The sequence below is a fragment of the Podarcis filfolensis genome (assembly GCF_964270895.1).
Source record: "Podarcis filfolensis genome assembly, chromosome: 1".
NCBI lineage: Eukaryota > Metazoa > Chordata > Lepidosauria > Squamata > Lacertidae > Podarcis > Podarcis filfolensis.
Genome location: NC_139604.1, coordinates 115253987 through 115280367, shown reverse-complemented (window position 1 = coordinate 115280367; position 26381 = coordinate 115253987). Strand labels below are relative to the sequence as shown.

The window sequence follows — 26381 nt, the reverse complement described above, 5'->3', positions numbered from 1 at the left end:
GACACATGGCTACCCTACTGTAACAGCAGCTTGATCTGTAGCTATTAGCAGGTGATAAAATCTTTCTCCTGCTCTGAAAAGCACAATCCCTGAAGATCAAGCGTCTGTTAAAGGCACAGTTGCAGAAGCCACCTGAGCAGTCCTCCTCAAAGCCTATGGAGTTGGCAGAGTGGTTCAATCTCCTTATGCCTGTGCCTCTGAGGTAATGTATAGTAATGATTTCCAATGACAGAAAATGGTTTCAAGGTGCTGCTTTTCAGCCTCTCTTTACTAATACGGATGCATCAAGGAATATTTTTCAAACACCTTAATGACTGAGAAACAACTGGAGATAGTCTTAGAGAGATGAAATCATACTAATTATTGCAATAATTGCATTTCACTGTCTGGCCCCATCCTTTCCCTTCCAGAAATCTCCTGTTTGCTGTCTCTGCCTATGTGTCATAGTATAAGAGAAGCTGTTCGGGCCATCTGTCTGTCTTCATGCTTAACTCAAAAACTCTCCATTGTTTCTGGTGTATAATTTAAGCCGTACATATTTTTTTTTGCCAAGATCAACCTGCAAAATGCTCTCGATCGCACAGGAGAAAATAACATGCTGTGTCTTCTGGCAGTGCACTTTAGCTACTTGGAACTCACCCCCCCCCCACTCATCATGTTACTCTCCACATGCCCCTTCTCTCAGTGAAAAACACCGGAGGTGCGGGGAGGGCAAGAGGAGGAGAACAATAGGAAAAGTAAGAGAAAATAACATGGTTCTTTCTTAGGTGAAGCTTGAAGTGACATTCAAATCCATACAGCCATTGTATTAAGAACATTAACAGCCTTGCTGGGTCAGAACAGCATACACTTAAAGGGAAATGATATAAGTGCACAGCACTCCAGAGGAGTTCTGCACTCCCTGTTCCTTAATTCTATCAGTGTGGTGAGGACTATTTTAAGGTTACTGGATGCAGCGGAAGATGGGGCTGCTCCCATAACAGCTGGGCAGAAAAGAGAATTCCAGGAAATGCATCTTCACATTCACATCTGTCCAAGGCTACTGATGGGGGAGACTGCTGTTGCATTCATGTCCTGCTTGGGGGATTCCCAAAAACATCTGGCTGGCCACTGTGAGAGCAGGATGCTGGACTAGATTGGCCTTTGGCAGCCGCTTGACTAGTAGAACTCTGATTACAGGTAAGAACTGCTGCTCCATCAGCCCGTCACATGTCCGTCCAAAGTGTCAGGAGGCTAGCAGGCCAGCCACACCGCCAGCCACATGTGAAGCAATCATGAGAAGGGTGACTTGTGTATACAGTGGACGCTTGGGTTGCGAACGTGATCCGTGCGGAAGGCACTTTTGCAACCCGCAGTGTTCGCAACCTGCGACCCACACGGGTCGCAATTTAGCACTTCTGCACATGCGCAAGCACCGAAACCCAGAAGTAATCGTTCTGGTACTTCTGGGTTCGGCGCAGTGCGCAACCCGAAGTGTCTGTAACCCGAGGTACGACTCTACTTACATAGGCACTCACAGCTCTTCTGTGTAAGGATGGTATTCTGAGTCAGAGTCCTTTCTCAGATGGAGAAATGTGATGTGCATTGGTACACGCACAGGACTCCTGCACATGGTCACCCAATGTATGGTTGTTAAGGTGGATATGTAGCAGCAAAGTTTATTAGCAGGAGCCAAGACTGGTCTGTGATGCTCCTCAACCCTCTCATGTGGGCTTTAAGCCCATGATCGAGCAATAGCAAAGCAATGCACACACACTTAGCACTAGACAGGATGCTGGTGGATTAGGTAGTGAGGCTTATCTGCCCACCTCTCCCAGTTGACTCCCCACCAGCTGAAGTTGGGATAGCTATCTGCAAGAAAACAAACCAACCAAAGGGCATTCCTGGAATCTGGGGCAACCAAGCTGTTTCCACTGCTATCACTTGACAGTATTAGATCTAATCCAGGCCTATATAATCCTGCCTGCACTTTTGCCATATCCATCCTGAGCAGGAGGGCTGCAGGTGCCACAGTAGTTCTACTCCTCTGCAAAGCCCAGCCAGCACCATAAATGAATTCAATGCACAATATGCAGAGTTAGGAAGCTGTCCAAATCAAGTCAGACTATTCGTCCATTAAGCCTGATATTTGCTACTCTGCCTATCAGCTACTCACCAGTGTCCCTGAAAAAGATCTTTCCCAGCACCTACAACCTGTTTCCCGCCCCCCGTAAGTGGAAAGGCAGAATTGAGCCTGTAGTCAAAGCATATGTTCTACTGTTGAGCTATGTATGGTTTTTCCCCTAGAACCTGCCCTATTCTTGTGACTAATTTGATTTAAACTGTTTTTAATATCGCATTTTAAAATGGCAAGAATTGGACCTTTTGGTGAAGGACAAGTAACAGTAGATGGATGTGGATTTATTCAAAGTTTGTTGTGCACAAGATTTGAATCTGGCATTTATGGGAAAATGGGCAAATAGGTCACATGAAAGACGATAACATTAAGAAAATGGAGAATTTAGGAAAATAATGATACTTTATTGAATATGCTTTGACATTTTTACTGCTTCAATTTGCTATTCTATATAGGACATTGTTAAAAAAATAAAATTGTGAAATGGGCTTGGGCTTGGGAGGAGGGGGAATGTTTGTTGGATGCCATTTCTCGTCCCCTCCTTTTCAATAATTAGTAAAATCAATTTTAAAAGTAGCAGTAGTAACAACAACAATACAAGGTGAAGAGACTTCAGCAACTTTTAACGAGAAAAAATACGGGGCCAAACGATTCAGACCGAGACTATGGGCATGAGAGCATAAGTGCTCAGAAAGCGTGCAATATCATCCTCCTGTTAATCTGTGATTAGCTGAGAGGGATGCGGGTGGCGCTGTGGGTTAAACCACAGAGCCTAGGACTTGCTCACATTGCTCGGTCCCTGCTCCTGCCAACCTAGCAGTGCAAAGTGCAAGTAGATAAATAGGTACCACTCCGCCGGGAAGGTAAACGGCGTTTTCGTGCGCTGCTCTGGTTTGCCAGAAGCGGCTTAGTCATGCTGGCTACATGACCCGGAAGCTGTACGCCGGCTCCCTCAGCCAATAAAGCGAGATGAGCGCTGCAACCCCAGAGTCAGTCATGACTGGACCTAATGGGGGCCTAATGGTCAGGGGTCCCTTTACCTTTATGCCTTGGTTACTCGAGCTAATGAAGTGCTGAACATTCTCTGAGGATAAAATAAATAAATAATAAATAAAATAAAATAAAACAGCCATAATTAAGCAACGGGGGTGGGGAAGAGCCCTTCCTGATAACATAACTCCTCCACAACTCCACTCAACTTATACCAGAGCAATAACGCTCATCTAAACCGACCATCGGATAACAACAACCAGCAGAATCGGATGCCTCATCCTGTGCTTTCCCTCACCCTTCCCATAGAAACACGACCGCCCCAACGCAGCAACCGCAGCCTTCCCGAATGCTGGAGAGGCAGCCAGCATGCAGCCTGATAAAAGTTCTGAAGCCCGGCGCTGGGGGATGACGTCACGGCATCATGGCCGCCCCCGTGAGGCTCCCACGTGGTGGGATTTCCCGGAAGCGTCGCTGTGCAGTGTCTGGTGGGATCTTCGCAGGGACTTTTCTCGGCGGGTGCAAACGGCGCTCGCTGGGCCGTTAAACCCGGCAAGCGCGCTGAAGTAGCCTCGGAGGCGAGCGGAGGAAGGAAGGCAAGGATTACTTTTGTGCAGCCGTAGAGATTTGTGTGGTGTAATATATTTATGCATATAGATATTTCAGTGTAAGTCTCTTGGAGACCTTGGGTGACAAGCGACTAATAAGTTCAGCTAATAAGAATAAATAATAAGAACTTGGAAGGAGATAACCGCGTGGGGCGGGTAGCAGGAAAGGACGGAGGGCAGCTCCCAAAGAAGTAAAATCGAGGTTGCTATTTACTGTTCTTGTAGTTTCATTACCATTTATAAGGCTGCATCCTTAAAAATGCTTGTTATTGCCGGTTTAATGCCTCGCTGTTCCTCTCAGGAGCTAGAGTGGCATATACCTTCTCTCTCTCTCTCTCTCTCTCTCTCTCTCTCTCTCTCTCTCTCTCGCGACAGTAACGGTAAGATTGGTTGAGAAACGGCGGGGGAGGGCGATCAGCTGGGGGTTCACCCCACTGAGCTTCATGGCGCTGTGGTGGTTTGGAGATTGGTCTCCTCAGTACTTGGAAGTAAATCCCCGGTGAATCAGTTAAACTTCTGAATAAAACGTATTTAGGATGGCTTCCTGGTCAACTGTTAATTCGTGCAGTAGGCTGCGTGTTGGATGCAAGCTCGCAACTTAATGTTGTTGCGTACCACTTTTACTGGGTGGACTGGCCAATTGGGAGGTTGCTGATTAGCAGAGATCCAAAAGTCTCGCGTTATCTGAAAACCGAACACTTACAGTTCATTTCTATTTTTGATTCTTCCTTGTATGTTCACCTGCAAATTGGTTGGGGTAAATAACATTTTCTGTTGTTTATTTGTTTGCTTATTAAAATAAAAATATACCGCTGTATCATAAATACATATCACAGGAGTTTACAATAATATAAAAACATTTTAAAAATATATTTTAAAATCACATTACCTTAGCATAGGTGACAGCCAAATTTGATGTGAACAACTCTTCTCCCCCCCCCCCCCCCGGCCCCAAATAAATCATTGCATGTACAGTATAGGGTGGAGAAAGATGCAGCCGTTTAATTTCCACCTATTGTACATCTGTTAATGTGGGTACTTCTGCCTTACTTTCCCAAAGTTGCAGCCCTGTTTTAACAACTGTATGTTTAAACCTGGATACTGAATCCCACAAAAACTGTAGTTTAGGAATAGGATCGACCTGTTGGACAATTAACCATGTTAAATCCTCAGATATTTGAAGTAAGCCACTGAGCGATATCCAGCTGAGTCATACTCTGAGTAGACCCATTGAAACCAGTGGACGTCAGTTATTTAAGTCAGCTTATTTCAGTGGGGCTGTTCTGAGTATGACTAGCATTGAATAAAGGTGTAGAACCTCACACTTGTATTTCAGCTCCGTAGCCCTATTTTTTTTGGGGGGGGCTGGACCTAGGCGCATGGAAAAATGTACCCCCTTGGCTACCAGATGTAACTGCAGGCATTTCCAAACAGGCACACAAGATTCTGTGAGTAAGCTGCCATCAGTTACAGAAGCCACTGGGACTGGAAAGATCCAGGTTCAGTTCCTCATTCAATCATGAAGCTTATGGTGTGATGTTGGGCTAGTTGCACACAGTTTGCACGGTCTGCTTCACAGGGCTGTTCCAAGGAGAATAATGGGGAATGGGTAGTATGCATGATAATGTGGGTCCCGTGGAGGAGGGGCAGAATTAAAATAATATATCACATTTTTTAAAAGTTGATGTCATTGTTTCATAGTACAGTGGTACCTCTAGTTAAGAACTTAATTCATTCCGGAGGTCCGTTCTTAACCTGAAACTGTTGATGCTCCACTTTAGCTAATGGGGCCTGGCGCTGCTGTGGCACGATTTCTGTTCTCATCCTGAAGCAAAGTTCTTAACCTGAGGTACTATTTCTGGGTTAGCAGAGTCTGTAACCTGAAGCGTGTGTAACCTGAAGCATATGTAACCTGAAGCGTCTGTAACCCAAGATACCACTGTAAGGGCCATCTAAGTGTCAGACCTGTTGATTAGCATTTGACCTCCTGCTGTAACTTTATTGTGACCATTATGGGACTGGTCAAATGCCTGAGATAGCTCAGTCAGTAGAGCATGAGACCCTTAATCTCAGGTTCATGGGTTCAAGCCCCACGTTGGGCAAAAAATCCCAGCATTGCAAATGTATTTTGGATAGTTAAGCTTTTACATCTATCTTCAGTACGTTTATTCTACGTTATTGCTATGGCTAGTGGCTGATGCAAATAAATATTATTCTGATTCTGATTCCCTGCACTGCGGGGGGTTGGACTAGATGATCCTCGGGATCCCTTCCAACTCTATGATTCTGTGAATGCCCAGCTGTATGTTTAGGATCCTTTATAAGGGAATATGCAGCTGACAGTACAAGGCACCATTTCATTTCATGTCTTCCCTTTGCAAATTTCAGAAGGAAAAACTGTATTCCTTTTGTACATGTAATCTTCTACCAGCTTTTGAGTCTAATGATTCCAATGCCACAACTGCCAGTTATAGCTTGCGTTGTCCATGCTTGCTGCCTGAAAGTTTTTTTAAAAAAATACAGTCACTACCAAATCTGAGAGGATTGTTGTTCAGAACAAAATATGTAGAACCAAATGTTCAAAGAACCAGGAAGAGAACACAAGCCTATGAAGGGCATATTGAGACATGTTTCTGTAGGAGTTGCTCACATGAGTGATTATTCAACTCCCCCAGCCCCCAAGATAAATGTTAACAGTAAAAGTCCTAGTAGCTGTTGTCACTTTTCATATGAATGGACTTAGCAGGCTGGTAAGGACGACTGTAAGGAGAAGGTCTCTGCTAGTTAGCCAATGTGGTGCCCTCTAAATGCTGTTGGACTAGTGGTTAGGGTGTCAGGCTAGGGAGACCAGGGTTCAAATCCCCGCTCACCCATGGTCTGGAATGATTGGAGTTGTAGTCCAAAACATCTGGAATGCATTAGGTTGGGAAACTCTGGTCTAGGGAAAGACAGGGTCTTGGGAGAAGGTAGCATGGCGTGGGAAGCAGGGAAGGACTAGGAAAGGAGGGTGGGAATGGTCTGAATGAACTTAGGGAGGACCCAAGAGGGGAAGAGAAACTAGACTGCTGATTGCATGAAGGAGAGATGCTCATAGCTGGGAGCTGTAGAGAATTACATTTTGATTTGAAATGGCCTCATCAGATACACCTGCTTAGTCCAGTTTATAAAGATATACCCTTCCATCAAATCAAAGAAGAGGCAGAGCAAAGTAGATTTACAATTAATATTAAATTTATTGACAGTGGCAGGAATATATAGCTCAATCCTTGAAAACCACACAAATTCTGACTGGCTTAAGAAAATCTGGGACATGGTTTTAATATCCAGATTGGCTTTTTTTTACAAGCAGCTATAGCAGCACAAAACAGACTTTGTTTATTAATTCTAAAAACAACAAATTTCATGATGTACTGCCATTTATTACTTTTTCTGCATTATGAGTCACTTAAAAAAAAGATTTAATAATTGCATAAAGTGTTAAAACAGTGCACAGTAGTATCCTTTTTTTCTTTCATCTCTTCCTTTTGTGCAATTTCATGTTATGTACTTTATATAATGGGACGCAGGTGGCGCTGTGGGTTAAACCACAGAGCCTAGGACTTGCCGATCAGAAGGTCAGCGGTTCGAATCCCTGCGACGGGGTGAGCTCCCGGTCCCAGCTCCTGCGACGGGGTGAGCTCCCATTGCTCGGTCCCAGCTCCTGCCAACCTAGCAGTTCGAAAGCACCTCAAAGTGCAAGTAGATAAATCGGTACCGCTCCGGCGGGAAGGTAAACGGCGTTTCCGTGTGCTGCTCTGGTTCGCCAGAAGCGGCTTAGTCATTCTGGCTACATGACCCTGAAGCTGTACACCGGCTCCCTCAGCCAATAAAGCTAGATGAGCGCCGCAACCCCAGAGTCGGTCACGACTGGACCTAATGGTCAGGGGTCCCTTTACCTTTACCTTTACTTTATATAATGAATTTAACTGATAGCCATTTTTGAAATATTTTCCTTTGTTCTTCTTTGAAGGTCAGTCATGAAGCTCAAGCGAGGTTCAAGTAAGTTTAAGACTCCATCCAAGCTTAAGCGAAGAGGCATCAAAGTGACAGGGGCATGGAAGCCCATTGAGATTGACCCAAATCTCTTTGCCGACGAGCAACTTGGAGGTTTAGTATGCTTTGAGGAGCTTACAGATTATAAACTGGTGTCTTCCTCAAAAGCGGGAGAAGAAAATGCCAAGGGGAGAAAATCTACTAGGAGGCCTGGAGAAGAGGAAGAACATAGCACAATTCCCAAAAAGAAGAGGAAGAAGGAGAAAAATCTGGAACAGGAGATGAGGAGTGGTGATGAACCCAAAGTGAAGGAACTGGTAACAACTGAGAAGGAGGCTGAATATAAAGAGGCCATCCCTAGCTTTGAGCAAGATGAGAGAGTGGAAGGAGACACCACAATCCTGAAAAGGAAAGCGAAGAAAAAGAGGAAGAGAGAGTTGAAGAAGAAAACATGTCCTCCCCAAGATGTTGCTGAACCAGCTAAAGCTTCTAAAAAGCCTAAAAACTGGACGGCAGAAGTCCTGTCTTTATCTTCAGGTCAGGAAGTGGACATGTCTGCATGGAAAGGCCTCTTCGTTCCTAAGCCTGTTCTTCAGGCACTGAGTGAATTAGGGTTCAGTGCGCCAACTCCAATTCAGGCCCTGGCTCTGCCTTCTGCGATTCGAGATGGCATGGACGTCCTTGGAGCTGCAGAGACAGGTATAACTCATTGCTGCGGTGGTTGTTTTGCTTCCACTGCCCCAGATGTGTTGATTCTGTACCTCGATAAGCACATGATAGAAGCATGGATTTTGGTAATTGAGCACAAAGTACAGTGTGCTGAGAATTTCAGCTTTTTCTTTTGTGGGTGAAAAATATTTGGGTGCAGGGGCTGGTGAAATTGAAGAGGGCCAACAGGACATCAGTGGTGAGGACAGGGCCGGCCCAAGACATTTTACTGCTGTAGGCAAGACCAGCAATGCCCTCTTCCCCACAACAATTAATTTATTATTTTTATTTATTAAATTTATATAACACTCTCCATCGTAAGATCTCAAGGCGGTTCACAGAATAAAATACAAGTTAAAAGCAAGAGTGCAAATTTTCAACTTTGAAGCGTGCTTTTTGATTGTAAAATTTTATATGGCAATTTCAGTGTATTAGATTTGTTGGCATCTCTCAGCCAAATTTGGCAGGCATCAAATATGGATTCTTATAACCTGCCAATTGTCAATAACAAATCACAGACAGCTGCACGGGCACTAAGATTCAACTCGTATCTGTGTGATTGTGTGTTTTTAAATATTCCAATCTGTTCCGAGTTGCTTTGTACTCTCTTTTTCAATCTGTGCTCTGGTTTCTAAGCCACTATGCCTAAAACAAAGCTCTGTGTTTTCCTTATTCACTGTAATGGGGAACCTGCAGTGACTATAACATTTCCCCCTTTTTGGCCAAAGTGGATAAAATTTTGAGAGACAAATACTCTTCCGGAATGCAGTGAGCCTGCCAAATTGTAGACCGATAGAGAAATTTCCATGAAGGGCGCCTTTAAAATTTGATGAATCTTAACTAAAGGAAAAGTCTATTACTTTTTTGATGTTCTGGCCGAATTGGATGCAGTTTGCAGGCATAACCACTCCTTCTGAGGGGATGAAGCCTTCTGAATTTCAGAATGAATCATAAGGTGGTGGTAGAAGGTTTATTGGTGGAGTGTGTGAGCTCCCCATGCCCCCTAAGACTTAGGGATTGCAACTTTTCTTCCCTATGAGAGTGAGAGACCTCTACATTGTGATTGGAGTGCCCTGAGAAAATGATTATCTGTGATTCAAGCCAAGACCTGTCTGTCAACATGACAGATTGCACCCCTTCCCCTTTTGAGCTCTGGGCAACTCCCCTCTCGGTTTTGTTTCATTTTGGTGGGGAGAGATTCGTTCATTTTTTTGGAGAGCTTAAGCTACAGAGCCATTCTGCTGATGTTGCTGAACTACAACTCCCATAATCCTCCACCATTGGCCATGCTGTCTGGGACTTACAAGATTCGTAGTTCAGCAACATCTGGAGGGCTGCAGGTTAACCACCCCTGGCTTATTGAATTGAGAAGGTCCCAACTTCGTTTCCCTTGAATTCACATTATCTCAACACTTACTGAGGGGGAGCATTGGTGTGATAGAAGACATGTCTGCCAGTTCCCTCTTCCCTAGGTGGACTGTCTTCCAAATTCAGAGGCCAGCCTGGGTGAACAACCTTTACCACAAGACCTGGGGGCAGGGACATATGCGCAGGGAGACTTGGTGTGGGGGGCAGGGATTAAGAGAGGCCCTCCTGTTTGCCAGTTTTCACTTGGGAAAAGTCCCTCCACTCCTTATGAGGGAAACCACTGGGTTAGTGGCTCCATATTTCCTACAGAAGGAGTAAAAATGTCAAAGGCAGCAACAGAAAATTGCATCACAAGAGATGAGTTGAGTAGAATGCAGTTTGTCCTTGGCCTAGTTTTCATTTCTGTGTGTGGAGAGCGCTGATCAGAGCTGTCAATTAAGACAATTGCTTTTATAGAGCTTTTTCAAAAAGACAGAGAGTAGAATGAAAAATCCAACCAAGTACACATGTTGCACGTCAGTAGCATTACACTACTTTGTATGTTACCTTAGGATAGTGGAAGCCGCAGAGCAGCCTTTGCACACCCAACAACAAGCAGGCCAGAAACCACTGCAATTTTTAATTATTTTTTAAGCACAGCAGCCATTTTGCTTTGCGATGAGACTAGCAGCCTACAAAGGAACCAGTACTTTTTAAGAGTCCAGGCACTTATTTATTGGTTTTAAAAAATATGTATCTGTTCAAAAGATTTCACAATGATTTATATTTATTAATTGCTACTGTTGAAAAGGAACCCACTGTGAAGTGCCTTGGTGAGATAAGCAACGACAGGTGACTGCTTTAAGAAGCGCCAATTTGACTCATTATAAGGCAACTACATATATTTACATGGCTTTAATTAAGAGAGGGAGCCCTGGCTGAGGGATAATGCATATCCTTTGCATCCAGAATTTCTGAGGTTCAATCCTCACCAACTTCAAGGAGCAGGAAGCTGCTGAAGTGAAAGAATCCCTTGCCTGAGATCCTGGAAAAGAGCTGGCAGTCAAAGAAGAGTAGACAATACCAGACTAGTCAGGGGAAACTGGCTGGTTTGGTTTCTTAATTTTAGATTTAAGCTTAGTTTTGATCATTCAACAAGTGTACAAAATATTAAGAAAATTGGATGACATGAGGTAAAAAAGTTGAATCACTTGATATGGAATTACCTGGCTACACTAGCGTAAGGCAGTTTAGAAAACATTCGGAAAAGAGCAACCTGTTGAATGTTTGACTCTCATTTACACTGTATAGGGATGGAGTGTTTCTTGGGGTGTGGGGATGTATGGGGATGGTTTGTTAAATGAGTTTTTTAAAAACAAAAATAAAGATGTGTTAAAAAGAAATGGGATGGAGCAAGTTTCCTATAAAAAAAGGTGCAGAATTTGGGGCTTTTTAGTTTAGGGAAAAGGCAAAGAGAGGCAACATGGTAGAAGTTTATAAAATTATGCATGGAGAAAGTGGATATAGAAATGTTCCCCCCCTTTCTCCTCACGCTAGAACTCATCCAATGAAGCTGAATGTTGGAAGATTCAGGACTGGTAAAAGAAAGTGCCTAGTTAAACTCTGGAGCTTAGTTCTGTGGGAGGCAATGATGGCCATCAGCTTGGATGGCTTTAAAAGAGGGTTAGGCAACATCATGGAGGGCAAGCCTACCAAGGACTACCAGCCATGTTGTCTAGACTGCCTCCATGGTTGGAGGCAGCAATGCTGGAAACCACATGGGGGGGCAGAGGACTCCTGGGTTTGCCAGTTTCCCCCAGGCATCTGGGTGGCTGCTGTGACAAGATGCTGGACTAGTGTGATGGCTTGTGTATGCTCTTCACAATAAGCACCCTCTGCTCACTCAGAGAGGTATTTACAGTTCTTTATTTTACACGTGTACAAGCAGCACATTACAATCATGCGTCCGAATCATCCCGCTCAGATTCGGGGAGTGGTCTTCTCCGGCTTCTCCTCCAACAGAAAAGGCAGGGAAGTTTCATGGGACGTCTCTGATCCTTGCGTTTTAACCCTCTCCTTTCCTGTGCAGACGGCACAGGGACAGGCTCTCCATCTGTTCCTGAACTTCCTGTGCGGTTCTGGGGCTCTGCTTCAGCATCAGAGAGCCTTCCCGCCTCCTGGCTCTCTCCCTCTTCCCCATCCGTCACTTCCTCTCTATCTCCCTCTGACTGTTCCCGCTCCTCAAAGGTGTACCCTGGCAACCCCATGACAACTAGGTGGGCCATTGGCCTGATCCAGCAGGCTCCTCTTGTGTTCCTAGGTTTCTAACCTGCGTTTCATTTGTCCATGTTTAGGAAGTGGTAAGACTCTTGCTTTCGCCATTCCAATGATCCATTCCATTCTGCAGTGGCGCAAGTCAACAGGACTGGCAAGTGGAAGGGACAGCCCACTTGACGAAGGAGAGGACGGTGAGGATGAGGTACCCAAGCAGGAAGAGAGTGTGGATATAGGAGGCTTGAGCCCTGATGGAGGTGAAGCTAGTGGCGATGACGATGGCAACGGTGACAAGTCTTTGGCAGCAGGAAACCTGAAGGTGTTGGAGGGTGCAGGACGTGATCTGGGTTCCCCAAAACCTAATACTGCTGCACATAAAAACAATCCTCTTCTGGGTTTGGTCTTGACTCCTACAAGAGAACTTGCTGTCCAAGTGAAGCATCACATTGATGCGGTGAACAGATTCACAGGTAATGTCAATTCCTGGTAATCATAGAATTGGAAGGGACTCCAAGGGTCCAACCTTCTGCAATGCAGCAATCTCAACCAAAGCCCCCATGACAGATGGCCATCCATCAATGCTATTGTTGTGGTTATTATTTCATTTGTGAATCACTTCCTATGACGCATCTGGAAGTTATTCTACAATACAGTGAAGAGAGATGAGACAATAGCATATATAAAATCAGTTTTATTTTCATCTAACATACATATAAAGGTCTGTCTTCCATTACTTACTTTGCTGCTGAAGTACATTGCTTCAGTTTCCCTTCCTAAAATGGAAACATGCTCTGCAGAGAAAATTTCCTACAGTTTTCTGTCTTCTCTGTAGGGAAAGCACAGACTATGGTATGCACAATCAGTTTGCTGAGAAAATCCTTGGGTTTTTTCTTTTCTTTTTTGAAATGCAGCTTTCTAACCTTCCTTGCTGTGAGGCTATGTTTGAAGGTGTTTGGGCATGGCCTGTGGACATCTGAGAACCCAGAGAGGTGGTTGAGTAAGAAATCCAGTGATTGGTGGTGGCGCTTCAATGACCTGCCCGGTTCATTTTCTCACACAACTAGAAAGCCAAGATAAATTATTCAGAATAAGAGTGGTTGTTATTTGCATAATTTATACAGGTTGAGAATTCCACTTTTGGGGGGGCTCAGCATCGCATCAGTAAGGATTTTTTAAATTTTTAAAATGATCCACTACTAGGAGGAGCGCACACCATCTTGAATACGGGATAAATGCTGTTTTGGAGACGCAGGTCATCTTTGTAGTTCATTGGTTTTTTAAAAAAACATTGGGAAATACTTTTGTGGAGGTTTGTGCTCCTAAAAAGAGGGGAGGTAAATCCAGTGATTTCTTACAAACATGGTGCAGCATCTCATGACTTTCATGCCAGAAAATTTTATGAAATATAGCTGCTGCAACAATGCTCCAGGGACCTTAATGTCCTATTGGTCTTCTGTCTTTTAGGCATTAAAGCAACCATTCTTGTTGGAGGAATGGCACCTCAGAAGCAGCAGCGAGTTCTGAAAAGGAAGCCCGAGATTGTAATCGCAACCCCGGGGCGCCTGTGGGAGCTAATACAGGAGAAGCAGCCACATCTTTCAAACCTGCGGCAACTCAGGTACTCAAGATCCCTTTTCAAATATGTCTTCCTTCTCCCAAACGAGCAAATACTATCTGGGTATTTTTAAGATCATCAATGCTAAAGACCTTCCTGCTTAAGCAATAGTACAGAGGTAGTCAATGTATCACCCTCCAGATGTTTTTGGACTACAGCTCCCATCAGCCCTGACCGTTGGTGGTTCTCACTGGGGCTGATGGGATTTGGAGTTCAGCAACACCAAGGGCACCATGGTTAGCCACCTCTGCAGTAAACACTTTGCAGGATCTTTCAGGGTTTTCCCTTGAAGTTCACAGTTGCTGCTTTGAGAATCGGGGGACACTTACACATGCTTGATGTTGCACTTGGACTGCTTAGCTCTGTTGCACCTGCCTGAACATACTGTGGCTCATTCAGATGAACAGCAGAGACCATGAAGCTACTATAGAACAATTGAGGTGGGTGGAGGATGGAAACGGTTTCCATAATTGGCCTGACTTACCAGATTTTCTCCTCCACCCAGCTCATGCCACGTTTCAAAGCAAATTTCCAGGCACTGGCAAGTGGCGACCAGTATTAGAAATCAGCCAGGCGCCAGGTGCATTTTGCGACTGCCGTGGGTCCAGCTGTGATCACCTGGAGATCTCTGGGGAAAGCAAAATGTCACTTAGGGAAGGATCTGAAATATTTTCCTTGAAGCCTGAATTTGTTGTATTCCGGATTGCTTTATTTGATGTTTCAATATGCTGTAAACCGTTTTGAGATTTGTTCTTTAAAATATAAAGTGGTATAGAAATGAACAAGATGATGATGATAACAAATCCCATTGAAAAGAAATGGCGCCTAGACATTCCATGGTGGCAACCACAACCTACATTTAAGATTTCATTTGCGGGTTAGCGGGAGTGGCATCAGTTTCACCCTGGTTCCTCCTGGGCCCAGACTACAGCTCATTCCTAGTGGCGGAGTTTCATGCTCCGGCACCAGGGGACAGGGCTGGCGTGTGTCCTGGAGTGGGGCGCGCCACCCGCAGGGGCGTGGGGCGCATCCTGGGGGTGGGGCACGCCACCCACTGGGGCATGGCACACGTCCTGGGGATGGGGGGGTGCCGCCTGCGGGGCTGGGGCGCCCAGCACGGGCAGGGGGCAGTTGTGATGGCACCCTGCCGGAGGCGGGGCACTCCCCCCGCACTCCTCTTCCTCCACCAGTGCTCATTCCTCCCTTGGTGCGCCAAGCAGTGGCAACAGAGGGAGTCCCTCCATTGCCAGTGCCTGGCATGCCAAGGGAATAATGACCTCCATTGGCCACAGCGCTGATGGAACCTGTTCTACCAGGTGCTGCTCCTCTGCCACCAGTGTGCTAAGGGAATAACAAGCTGCATCAGCTCTGGCACCTTACGGTCAGGAGTGGTGGCAGTTTCACCCACAGTCTACCGTCGGGTGAAGGCGCCATCATGCTCTGGCCCTCAAACCAGTCCTGGGAGATGCATTGATACACCAGGCCTAGCGGTCGTCACTTTGCAACAGCAAAGTCCTTAAATTTGCTGGTGCAAATTCCATCAGACTTTTGTTTCCTTGCACCTTGGTTTCCCACTTTGGTATCTATACAAGCATACGGAATAAGAATCGGCTTGTGGTTCTGTTCACTCACCGCAGGCCATTGTTCTTTTCTGTGTGCGCTGTAGCAGGTAGGGCTCTTTTGAAGCGTGTCGGATCTCCTCTTATCTCAAAACGAAACGCTCTTAAAACTGTCTCTCGCGTCCGTCTGACAGGTGCCTGGTGATCGACGAAGCGGACCGGATGGTGGAGAGGGGGCATTTCGAGGAACTCTCTCAGTTGCTGGAAATGCTGAGCGACTCGCAATATAACCCAAAACGCCAGACGTTTGTCTTTTCTGCCACCCTGACTTTGATCCACCAGGCTCCAACTAGGGTTCTCCACAAGAAGAGAGCTGTCAAAATAGACAAGAAGACCAAGCTGGAAATGCTGATGGAAAAAGTTGGCATCAAGGGCAAGCCCAAAGTGATAGACTTGACCAGGAAAGAGGCCACCGTGGAGACCCTCACCGAGACCAGGATCCACTGCGATACAGAGGAGAAAGACTACTACCTGTATTATTTCCTCCTTCAGTACCCAGGCAGAACCATGGTTTTTGCAAATAGTATAGATTGCATCAAGCGGCTCACTGCCCTCCTGACGATATTGGACTGCGACCTCCTGCCTCTTCATGCAAACATGCACCAAAAGCAAAGGTTGAAAAACCTGGAGAGGTTTGCTGAACGCCCCAGGTCGGTCTCTCTCTCTCTCTCTCTCTCTCTCTCTCTCTCTCTCTCTCTCTCCCCCCCCCCCCCTTTGGTTTATTTTATCGATTAAGATCATGCCGCTTTTCAAAAGTGGATTGCTTGAATTGACAAAAACACAATGAGAACAAGAGCAGAGTAATGTGACGCAGCACAGTTAGCAAGGAAACGCTGAAAAACTTACCAGAATTTAAAGCTGGGCAAAATGTTTAAGGGGAAAAGTAATAACAATGCGCCTAAAGCTTAAAACAGAGGGAACCAATTTGGGAAGGCATTCTCTCTGGGGAACTTTGTGGGAAGCATGGGGGCCATAGTAGAGAAGGCCCTGTCTTAAGTGCCAACCAGCTACACCTGCAGTGGAGGTAGGACACAGAGCAAGGCCTTTGATACTGAACACAGTTGTGTGACAGGATCCAATAGCATGGCTTCAGTTACCCATGCTCTGCTAACCTCCCGTGCAGATTGCTGCAATGCATTCCACATGGGGCTTCCCTTGAAGATGGTCCAGAAGCTGCAGCAGTGGAATGCAGTAGCTCTGGGCAGAGCAGAGCTGCCGGAGAAAGGCACATCTCTCCAATTTTGAGAGCACTGCACTGGGTGCTGGGGAGCTACTGGGCCCAATTCTAGGTGTTGGAACTAGTGTGCAAGGCCTTAAATGGGTACTTGAAGAAGCCATATTCTCCATATGCCGCAACCCATAATTTGCGGTGGAGGGCAGACACCCTGAAAGCAGTATAGCTGTTGCAAGTGGCAAGGAGGATGAGAGTGCGCAAGAGGGCTTTCTCTGTAGTGGCCCACCACGTTCAGAACCCCTCCTGGAGGTAATGGTGTAGTCCCCACCCCCTAGCTGTGCTTGGGAGGAATTCGAAGACAGTTCTATTTGTCCAGGCCTTTGGGAGGGGATTGGCATTGTTAGACCATGGGGTATCATGACTTTCATTTTAATTGTTGTGTCCTGGATACTTTGACTTGATGCTGTTAACTTCCTTGGGGACTCTTCAGGGAGGAACGTCAAGCTGTGAATTAAATAAAGAATAGGAGGTGGACCTTCAAAGACCTTTAGGGCTTTATTGGGAACATTTATTGATTGATTTGATCTCAGCGCGGTTCACAGAATAAAATACAGAATAATTAAAAACAAAACAGTGAAACAGTAACACACACACCCTTCCCAAAGGCACATTTAAAAGGCTGTAGAATATTAATCAGCCCAAGGCCTGGTTGAACAGAAACGTTTTCTCTTGGTGCCTAAAATATTATTATTATTATTATTATTATTATTATTATTATTAAAAAAATTATTTATATCCTGCCCTCCCCAGCCAAAGCTGGGCTCAGAGCGACTAACCACAGTAAAAATAGCGCAATTTACATAAAATCACAATCAATTAATTGAAATACATTCTAAAATCAATTCAGAATCAAATTAATGACAACCATTGGGCTAGAGTTCTATGGGGATTACAGAAGTGTGCTTTGGCCAAAGGCCTGGTGGAACAGCTATGTCTTGAAGGCCCTGCAGAAAGATGTTAAGTCCCTCAGGGCCCTAGTCTCTTGTGACAGATTGGGGCCACGGCCAAAAAAGCCCTGGCTCTGGTTGAGGCCAGCCTAACCTCCCTGTGGCCCGGGATCTCCAAGTTGTTTTTGTTTGAAGACCATAAGGTCCTCCATGGGACATATCAGGAGAGGCGGTCCCGTAGGTGCAAGGATCCTAGGCTGTATAGGGCTTTAAAGGTTAAAACCAGCTCCTTAAACCTGATCCTGTACTCCACCGGGAGCCAGTGCAGCTGGTATAGCACCAGGTGAAGGTGAAGGCAAACCTCCCTGGAAGAACATACCACAATTGGGGAGCCACTACAGAGAAGACCCGTTCTCATGTTGCCGCCCACACGAAGAAGGGCCTCAGATGCTGAACACAGTCCGGGATGGTTTACAGGGGGAGAAGCAGCCCTTGAAGTATTGCAGTCCTGAGCATTTGAATCGCTCCCACAAACAAAACTACCAACCAGTGCAGACAAAGCGAGAATCTATGTGTAGTTGTCACACACACTGTATAGCTTTGGTTAACGGCTAGTTGTCCTGGAGGACTGGCTAGAGAAGGGGTGAGAGCTAGCGGGCCTCAACTTCACACATGAAAGTCGGCATCACACAGTGTTTTGCGGCTTCACACGCAGGGTGTGTACTCCACTTTTCTTTTGCCTCTAGGGTGACAACTATAGAGCCAGGCGGCAGCAGCACCTCCCTCAGGGCCACTGGAATTGGGCCAGGCATCTCCCCCCCCCCACTAGACTCCTAATGTACAGGACAGCTATTCTGTGCAGGGGAATAAGCAAACTTAACGTGAGTTGGAGCGACTGATGTGGGTTGGATGTTTGGTTTCCTTAGCAAATGCTGCTCAAGGCAGCGAGCAGCAGTAACGTACTCCTGCAATCAAATGATAAATTGCAATGAAATGAAAAAGATACAAAGTAAAAAAAAACCCAATGCAGGTAAAATTTTATAAAAGACAAATTACACTTATTTACATAGTGTGGGTAGGAGAACTGAAAATAATGCCAATATATTTCACATCTGGTTTCAGATAGTACATGGGTAGACGAGTCTAAAAAGCCCAGAACTCTAGCTGCTATGGTGGCTCAGTTACCAGAAGTAGTTTATTTAGCATTAACTATGGAAGTTTATGGGATGCGGGTGGCGCTGTGGGTTAAACCACAGAGCCTAGGACTTGCCGATCAGAAGGTCGGCGGTTCGAATCCCCACAACGGGGTGAGCTCTTGTTGTTCGGTCCCTGCTCCTGCCAACCTAGCAGTTCGAAAGCACCTCAAAGTGCAAGTAGATAAATAGGTACCGCTCCGGCGGGAAGGTAAACGGCGTTTCCGTGTGCTGCTCTGGTTCGCCAGAAGCGGCTTAGTCATTCTGGCTACATGACCCGGAAGCTGTACACCAGCTCCCTCAGCCAATAAAGCGAGATGAGCGCTGCAACCCCAGAGTCGGTCACGACTGGACCTAATGGTCAGGGGTCTCTTTACCTTTACCTTATGGAACTTTATACTCGATTCTGACCAAACTAAGCCTCCTAGAGCATGATTTGCATCAGGGGGCTTAGTTTGGTCAGAATCAGGTATATGTGTCCAGAGCTATCGCTAAATATATCGCTTCTGGTAGATGAGCCACCGTAGCATAGCTGTCAACGTTTCCCTTTTTTTAAAGGGAAATTCCCTTATTCTGAATAGGATTCATCACAAGAAAAGGGAAAAATTGACAGCTTTGCACCGTAGCTGCTAGAGGGCTGTGAAAATTTGTGTCCCGGGCTTTTTCAGAGCTTGGGAGCAGCCGTCAAGAAGGCTCTCTACTGAACATTTGCCCTGTGTGCTTCAGATGCCTCTCCCAAAAATCTTAAAACCTGTGCAGGCTGACATGGAAGAAGCCTTTCAGATAACCTTGCTCCAAAAACTTGCAGGCGAAAACTAGCAGTCTGAATTGTAACGGGAAACAAACCAGTAGCCCCTGAAGGTTTCTCCACCCCTCCTTCATAGGCTAAGTAAAGCAGTCTTAAATAGATAGGTTATCTTCTTTTTTGTCCCTTTTGCCTTTCTTTTCATTCTGCAGTACTTATGACACAGCCCTATTTTGCTTATGTTACTGTCTCTGGCCTTCTGGTAATACTGAATTCAGTGTTAATGCACTTTAGGGAGCTCTCCCCCCCCCCTTTCCTTAATAAAACAACCATTGTCTCCACTTCTGCAATTCCAGCTGTGCCCTCTTGACAACAGATGTTGCCGCTCGTGGTCTTGACATTCCTCACGTGCAGCATGTCATACATTACCAGGTACCAGAACAAAATGTACTTCTGTTCTCTGTTCATGAATTTGTAATACATTGATGCCTGGCGGTAAATTGAAGACCACAAGCGATCTTCGTGGCCTGTCTTCGGGTTGTAACACAGAAGAAGAAAGAGAGGCATGGTGAATTGGTTTTAATCAAGATGATTTCAGTTAGCAGGGAGGCAGGGAATCTGATTTAAATCATTGATTTAAGGTGGATTGAAAATCAAGTTTTCCATTTATACTTCATGGTGCAAATTTAGCTCTTAATTGCAACTGAATAGGTTATTATTTACACTGTTGCTTAATTCTTAAAGCCAAGGTGTTGTGTCTGTTTGTTGCACTGTATATAACAAAGGCGCACTCCTCCATTGCCTTCCAAGACAGATGTCAACAATATAATTTATATGTTTTCCATTCTTCTACCTATAGATGGACTGTCATTAAAATATTCCCATGTAGGTTCTCAAGACTAGTAGTCTGTTAGGTAAACTTAAGAGAATGTAGGAACAGACACACTTGGACCTTTTGAGTGTTGCTCCTTTCTGCTTTATTCTGCCGTTGCTCAGCCCTGCAAAAATGATTTTTTTTGGTTAGTAGCATTGTTTGTAACTATGGCATGTGCCAACCAGCCTGTCATGTCAGATATCTCTGGCATTTCTGGGCTTGCACATAACTGTGGAATCCAATATCTCCCAAGAGTTAGCGCACATTGAGATAAACTGAAACAGTGCCATAGTAGGTGTGAAATTGCTTGCTGCTGGGGAGCGTTATGCGTTGTTCTCTTTTTGTGTACTTCAGACCTGTTCCCGCAGAAGTGCTTAATCTCTTTCGCTGCTGCAGGTTCCTCGCACCTCTGAGATTTACGTGCACAGAAGCGGCAGGACCGCCAGAGCTGCCAATGAGGGCCTGAGCTTGCTTCTGATTGGCCCAAGCGACATGATGAATTTCAAAAGGATTTACAAGACGCTGGGGAAGAACGAAGAGCTTCCTTTTTTCCCCGTCGAAACAAAATGCATGACTGCAATCAAGGTGAAATAGATCTTTCCTTTGAAAGTAGTGTGTTCGTGGTTTTTATTTTATTTCTCAACCACAGCGCTTTTCACAGTTGCTCAAGGCTTCGTAACAGATGTCTGTTCCTAACACCTGATTTTGGAACTGGGTTGGGAAGTGAGATCTGGAACAGTGGTTTTGACTGAGATGGCTGTTCATGAGCCAAGCTTGCTGTAATTTTTTTGTTTTAAAAAACGCTTCTAGCAAGTGGGCTGGTGGAGGAGAGACAGAGTGATCCATCCCTTCTCTGCCAGTCAACATATTAGCCTGCATTAATGTCCTGGTCACATGTGACAAGTTGTTGAAAGCGAGGTGGCATAAAGTTGGATATAGAATCATAGAATTGTAGAATTGGAAGAGGTCCCACAGGTCATCTAGTCCAGCCCCCTGCAATGCAGGAATCTAAACCAAATCATCCATGACAGATATGTGCTGCTCCACTCGAGTAGAGCCAGGGTTCAGCTTCTTCAGTGCTCATCTCTCCTTTAGATCTTGCCAGCCAGGGTTGGAAGACCAGAAAAGAAAACATTATGTTATCACTAGTAGAGAAAAAGACAAGAGGAGAGCAGGAGTTATGTGGAGACATTAAAATCAAAGCTGTTTTTAATGAGCTTAGTTTTCAGTAGTTGATTGCAGGTAATGAATGTTTTTCAGGACTAATTTTTCCTTTATTTGGCTGCTTAAGAATTTCAAATTGCTCATCACCCTGCTGTCACTTCTGCGGCTTTAATAATTTAATCCCTTATTAAATATGGAATATAGGCATAGATAAATCACCATGTCCCATTTGCAGACTTGCGTGGGACTTTCTTTGGTGCCTACATTCTAAGCTCTTAATGTTGGCAGCGCCCTGCCAGATCTCATTTTTCATCTAGAACATTCATCTAGCAGAACGGTTGAATTAAAACGTGTTGAAGTAAAGGTAAAGGTACCCCTGCCTGTACGGGCCAGTCTTGCCAGACTCTAGGGTTGTGCGCTCATCTCACTCTATAGGCCGGGAGCCAGCGCTGTCCGCAGACACCTCCGGGTCACGTGGCCAGCGTGACAAGCTGCATCTGGCGAGCCAGCGTAGCACACGGAACGCCCTTTACCTTCCCGCTGGTAAGCGGTCCCTATTTATCTACTTGCACCCGGAGGTGCTTTCGAACTGCTAGGTTGGCAGGCGCTGGGACTGAACGATGGGAGCGCACCCCGCCGCGGGGATTCGAACCGCCGACCATGCGATCGGCAAGTCCTAGGCGCTGAGGTTTTACCCACAGCGCCACCCAAAAGACTGGGAATTGTTCTGGTGGTTCTAATATAACTTAGTGGAGCATAATCGCTTCCATTGCTTTGCATTGTAGAAAAGGATCCTTTAGGAGGATAAGCAGAATATAAATTCAATTAATAAAATAACAGTGAAAAATAAATATATTTCCCCTCCAGTTTCTTTGTCATTTTGCTTGTTTTAAATGCTATGTACAGTGGTACCTCGGGTTAAGTACTTAATTCGTTCCGGAGGTCCGTTCTTAACCTGAAACTGTTCTTAACCTGAAGGACCACTTTAGCTAATGGGGCCTCCCGCTGCCACTGTGCCGCCGCCGTGCAATTTCTGTTCTCATCCTGAAGCAAAGTTCTTAACCCGAGGTACTATTTCTGGGTTAGCGGAGTCTGTAACTTGAAGCGTATGTAACCTGAAGCGTCTGTAACCCGAGGTACCACTGTAATTTGAAGCTGGGTCTATATTATTTGTTTCTGTCTGTTTTGAGGTGGTAGCTTGCTCCATCCCAAATGTTTTGGGTAACAAAATAGAGGAAACAGCAGTAGTCTTACAAATAATTTTCCAATCTTTTTATTAATAATTGCAGTTGAACAAAAGTCCAGTTAAACCACCAAAACATAGGATATGTTTATATCCACAGAGCGAAGATAACTAATTGTTGTCAGTGGGGAAAGCTTTTCTAATTCAGAATTGTTGGCTTCGTCCTTCCCCATTTGAGTCTGCTGATGTTCCATAAAAGACGAATGTAAGGCATGCTGGAGCTTCAAGTTTAGCGTACTTAGACCCCCTTTCCATTTTGGCCTAATGGCAGTCCTCCAAAACAAGGTAGCTGGACAAACTAGCCCATGATTTACCCAAGATCACCCAGTGAACTTTGCAGCTGAGTGCCAGTTCCAACCCAGGTGGTCTCCTCATTCCAAGTCAGCTTGACCCCTTTGTAAGTCAGTAATGTTTGTAGACTGAGGTCCAAGGGTTACTTTACAAACCATCACCTTGAAGTATCTCCAGAAGATAACAGGGATGGCAAAATTTAGGGAGTAATGGTTAACCTAGGGTCCCATGAGTTCATTAGAATTAGTGAATTCCTTACAAAGGCAAAGTTTGTGGAAGCTTTTTCATCTCCCCTGCTATTATGAGAGAAGCAATCTAACAAGGTGAAGGGCAGGTAATTAAAATATTAATAATGGTAATAATAACAATGGCCAGAGACATCCGCAGACCTGTACCATCTATTTGTTGAAGAAAAAGCAATTGTGAAAGACCCACCCAGTGAAAACAGTGCCACGTCTAACTTAGCCCTTATATTGCCTTTGTCCATGTACTGCTTTGCGTGTCCACGTCCTGTCCCTGCATAACCTCACTGTGCTTCGTTGCAGGAGCGGGTGAACTTGGCAAGAAAGATTGAGAAGGTGGAATATTTCAACAGCCGAGCGAAGCAGCACAACTCATGGCTCCAGCAAGCTGCAGAAGCGCTGGAGCTCGATTTAGATGATGATGAACTAATAGGCAAGTAGCAGTTTGTGTGTGTGTGTGTGTGTGTGTGTGTGTGTGTTTGGGCTTGGGAGGGAGGAACCACCCCGAGAAAGGTGTAATAAGGGGCATATCTCCTGGATGCAGCAATGAAGGCAATAACCTGGGTACTCTCACACATCTAAAGAGCTCTATTTATGGACTCTTGTATTTATCTAAAATGCATTTGGAAAATGTTTGAGGTTGTATACAAGTTGGGCAGTGGGAGGGAGAGCAGGTAAGGCATAAACTTCATTCAGACTCAGCAAGAGTGGGCACAGCTTAGCGCCAGTTCAGACATTCAGAAAAAGAAAAAGCTGCAAACCTCAGTAATGCCAGTCTCATATTTTAATGCTTCCTGAAGGATCAATGCACTTGGAGTCCAAGTGTAGCAGATGTTCATGTTTCATCTTGCCAAGGCAAGATTAAAGAGGAGTGGTTTTGCCAGGTGCCTAAAGGTGTACAATGAAGAAGAAGAGTTTGGATTTGATATCCCGCTTTATCACTACCCGAAGGAGTCTAAAAGCGGCTAACATTCTCCTTTCCCTTCCTCCCCCACAACAAACACTCTGTGAGGTGAGTGGGGCTGAGAGACTTCAAAGAAGTGTGACTAGCCCAAGGTCACCCAGCAGCTGCATGTGGAGGAGTGGAGACACGAACCCGGTTCCCCAGATTACGAAACTACCGCTCTTAACCACTACACCACACTGGCTCACACTGAATCTTGTTTTACATGCCATCATTTAATTATTGGGAGTCAGAAACCCTTAACTATGTACTGTAAATTGTCCAGTGATCTATCAGTAGATTTCCCTATGCTTTTCACCAGCCCCCAGCTTTAAGTAACAAAACTTCTAGAACCCCTCTTGATTATTTGTGCTGGGATTTATGTTTCCCCCCTTCCTGTGTGTGTGTCTACAGGAGGCCGACCCGACGAGCAAAATGAGAGTGAAAAACAGAAGATGCTAAAGGGGATGAAGAAACATCTGAAACACTTGCTCTCTCAGTCTGTTTTTAAAAGCTTGATGAAGACCAAATACCCAACCCAGTCTGGGAAACTGCTTTTGTCCGATATTTCGGAAGAACATTCTCAGTCTGCATTGGACACCATGTCAAAAGCAAAAGCGAAGAAGAAGATGAAGAAGAAACCACAGCAAAATGCAGAGAAGTTAAAGAAGTGATGGGACATTTCGGGGGTGCAAGATAAGGAACACTTAATTCTCCCCTTCTCAGCCACTGGATGCTCAGACCCCTTTTAAGCACAGACCTGTTCTAGAATGATTGCTGCTTCCTCTCCTGTTGCTGCTCTCAAGTCAGTCAACGTGCATGTACAGACACCCACCCACATGGTCCTTCTTGGTGCTGAGTTTACCTGACATGCAGGTGATGTCCAGTGTCTTGAGTTTTGTGTAAAACATGCCACCTGAAAGAACCAGGTGAGTGGAAATCATTGCACGTGATTGGGGTTGTGTGGAAGCAACAGCAGAGGTAGCAGTGAGCCCAGAGGAGTGGGTAAGCATAAATGTGTGTGTATCAGTTCTGTATCCTTTTAATCAAGTTCATTTATTCATTTAAGTTGCAGGGCATTGCATATGCATTTCTAAAGAAAATCCTATGTTTGCAATTCTTCGAATTTTGCATTAGCATTTGATGCTTTAAATTGTGGGGAATCTTCTCTTCTGCGGAAAGAAGAAACTAAAACATGTCGGGGGGGGTAATAGACTGTAAGGTAAAGGTACCCCTGCCCGTACGCGCCAGTCGTGACCGACTCTGGGGTTGCGCGCCCATCTCGCTTAAGAGGCCGGGGGCCAGCGCTGTCCGAAGACACTTCGGGTCACGTGGCCATCGTGACCCTAAAGCGTGACCCTAAATAGACTGTACCCTAAAGTAAATTAGAGAATGAATTCCTTCCTGTTCTTAACTTGCCCAGCTGAAGTCTATATTAAAATATTTGTAAAACTTTTTCTTAGCATTTTTATTACACACAAAGCACATAAAACAGAGGCAATGAGACAATAGGGGCCCTTCCAATGTATCCAGTGGTTGTGGGAGAAGAAGGTACAGCCCATCTTTCTCTTTTTGCTGTTCAGGAAAATCCCTGATCCACTGGAGAGGTGGGTTTGTTTGCTTGCTTACAGAAAGATCAGGGGGAAGGGTAGCTTTATGGAGGCGTTCGAAAGCAAATTACAATTTCAGAATTCATTGCCCTCAGCAACTTAGAAACTTCATGCAGGAAATCAGTTCAAGTAAGTTATGTATATTTCTAGTTTGCAATGGAAAATTACTGACTGAAAAACAGGTGGGTAGGAGGATAAGCACGACTATCCTGCTTGGCAGTCTTTACAAGGTCATTTGGTTACATATATGCTCTACCACTCACAAGTTTGGAATAGTTTACCAAAATTTGTTTGTGTTACAGCTGTTTCCAACCTGAAGAAAGATGTATACCTTTCTCAAACTCAGGGGATTTTTCTATTATTATTTGTCTTAGCCAGCTGCCCTGGAGGCTCTGTGAAGCTATATTCAGTAATAAAATAATAATTAAATGAAATTCATTCAAGAAAAAAGGAGCTTGCATGTAAAACTGCCTTGTGGGATGGCTTCAGGAAAAGAAAAGGCTAAGGAGTAAATCCTGCACAAATCCAGAGTTGAGTCCCTACAATGCTTGGATGACGCCTTGTATGCCTCATTCCAGCAACTCCTGCAGTGAAGCTGGTGCCAAATATATTGCTCTGCTTTCCTTTGGACCACATCAGTGAGGCT

The 26381-nt window shown here is 45.1% G+C and overlaps 1 protein-coding gene and 1 long non-coding RNA gene across 5 annotated transcripts in view; both read left to right on the top strand.

Annotated features, from left to right (window-relative positions):
- LOC310766217 overlaps nt 1-26381 on the top strand; it is a 195960-nt gene that overhangs the window by 50387 nt on the left and 119192 nt on the right. The gene's annotated exons all lie outside the window — the stretch shown is intronic.
- On the top strand, nt 3461-25581 carry DDX24 (DEAD-box helicase 24). Of its 4 annotated transcripts, none has more exons than XM_083612449.1 (10): nt 3461-3594; nt 7724-8445; nt 12156-12545; nt 13540-13693; nt 15444-15959; nt 19725-19800; nt 20639-20827; nt 23486-23615; nt 24540-25342; nt 25493-25581. In XM_083612449.1, exons 1-9 carry the CDS (start codon nt 3476-3478, stop codon nt 24797-24799), a joined length of 2556 nt encoding a protein of 851 aa, XP_083468575.1. In that variant the 5' UTR covers nt 3461-3475; the 3' UTR covers nt 24800-25342; nt 25493-25581. The 4 variants fall into 4 exon arrangements, with proteins under 4 accessions (XP_083468575.1, XP_083468577.1, XP_083468576.1 ...); XM_083612451.1 differs by having other exon boundaries at nt 3523-3702; XM_083612450.1 differs by lacking the exon at nt 3461-3594 and adding an exon at nt 3601-3773.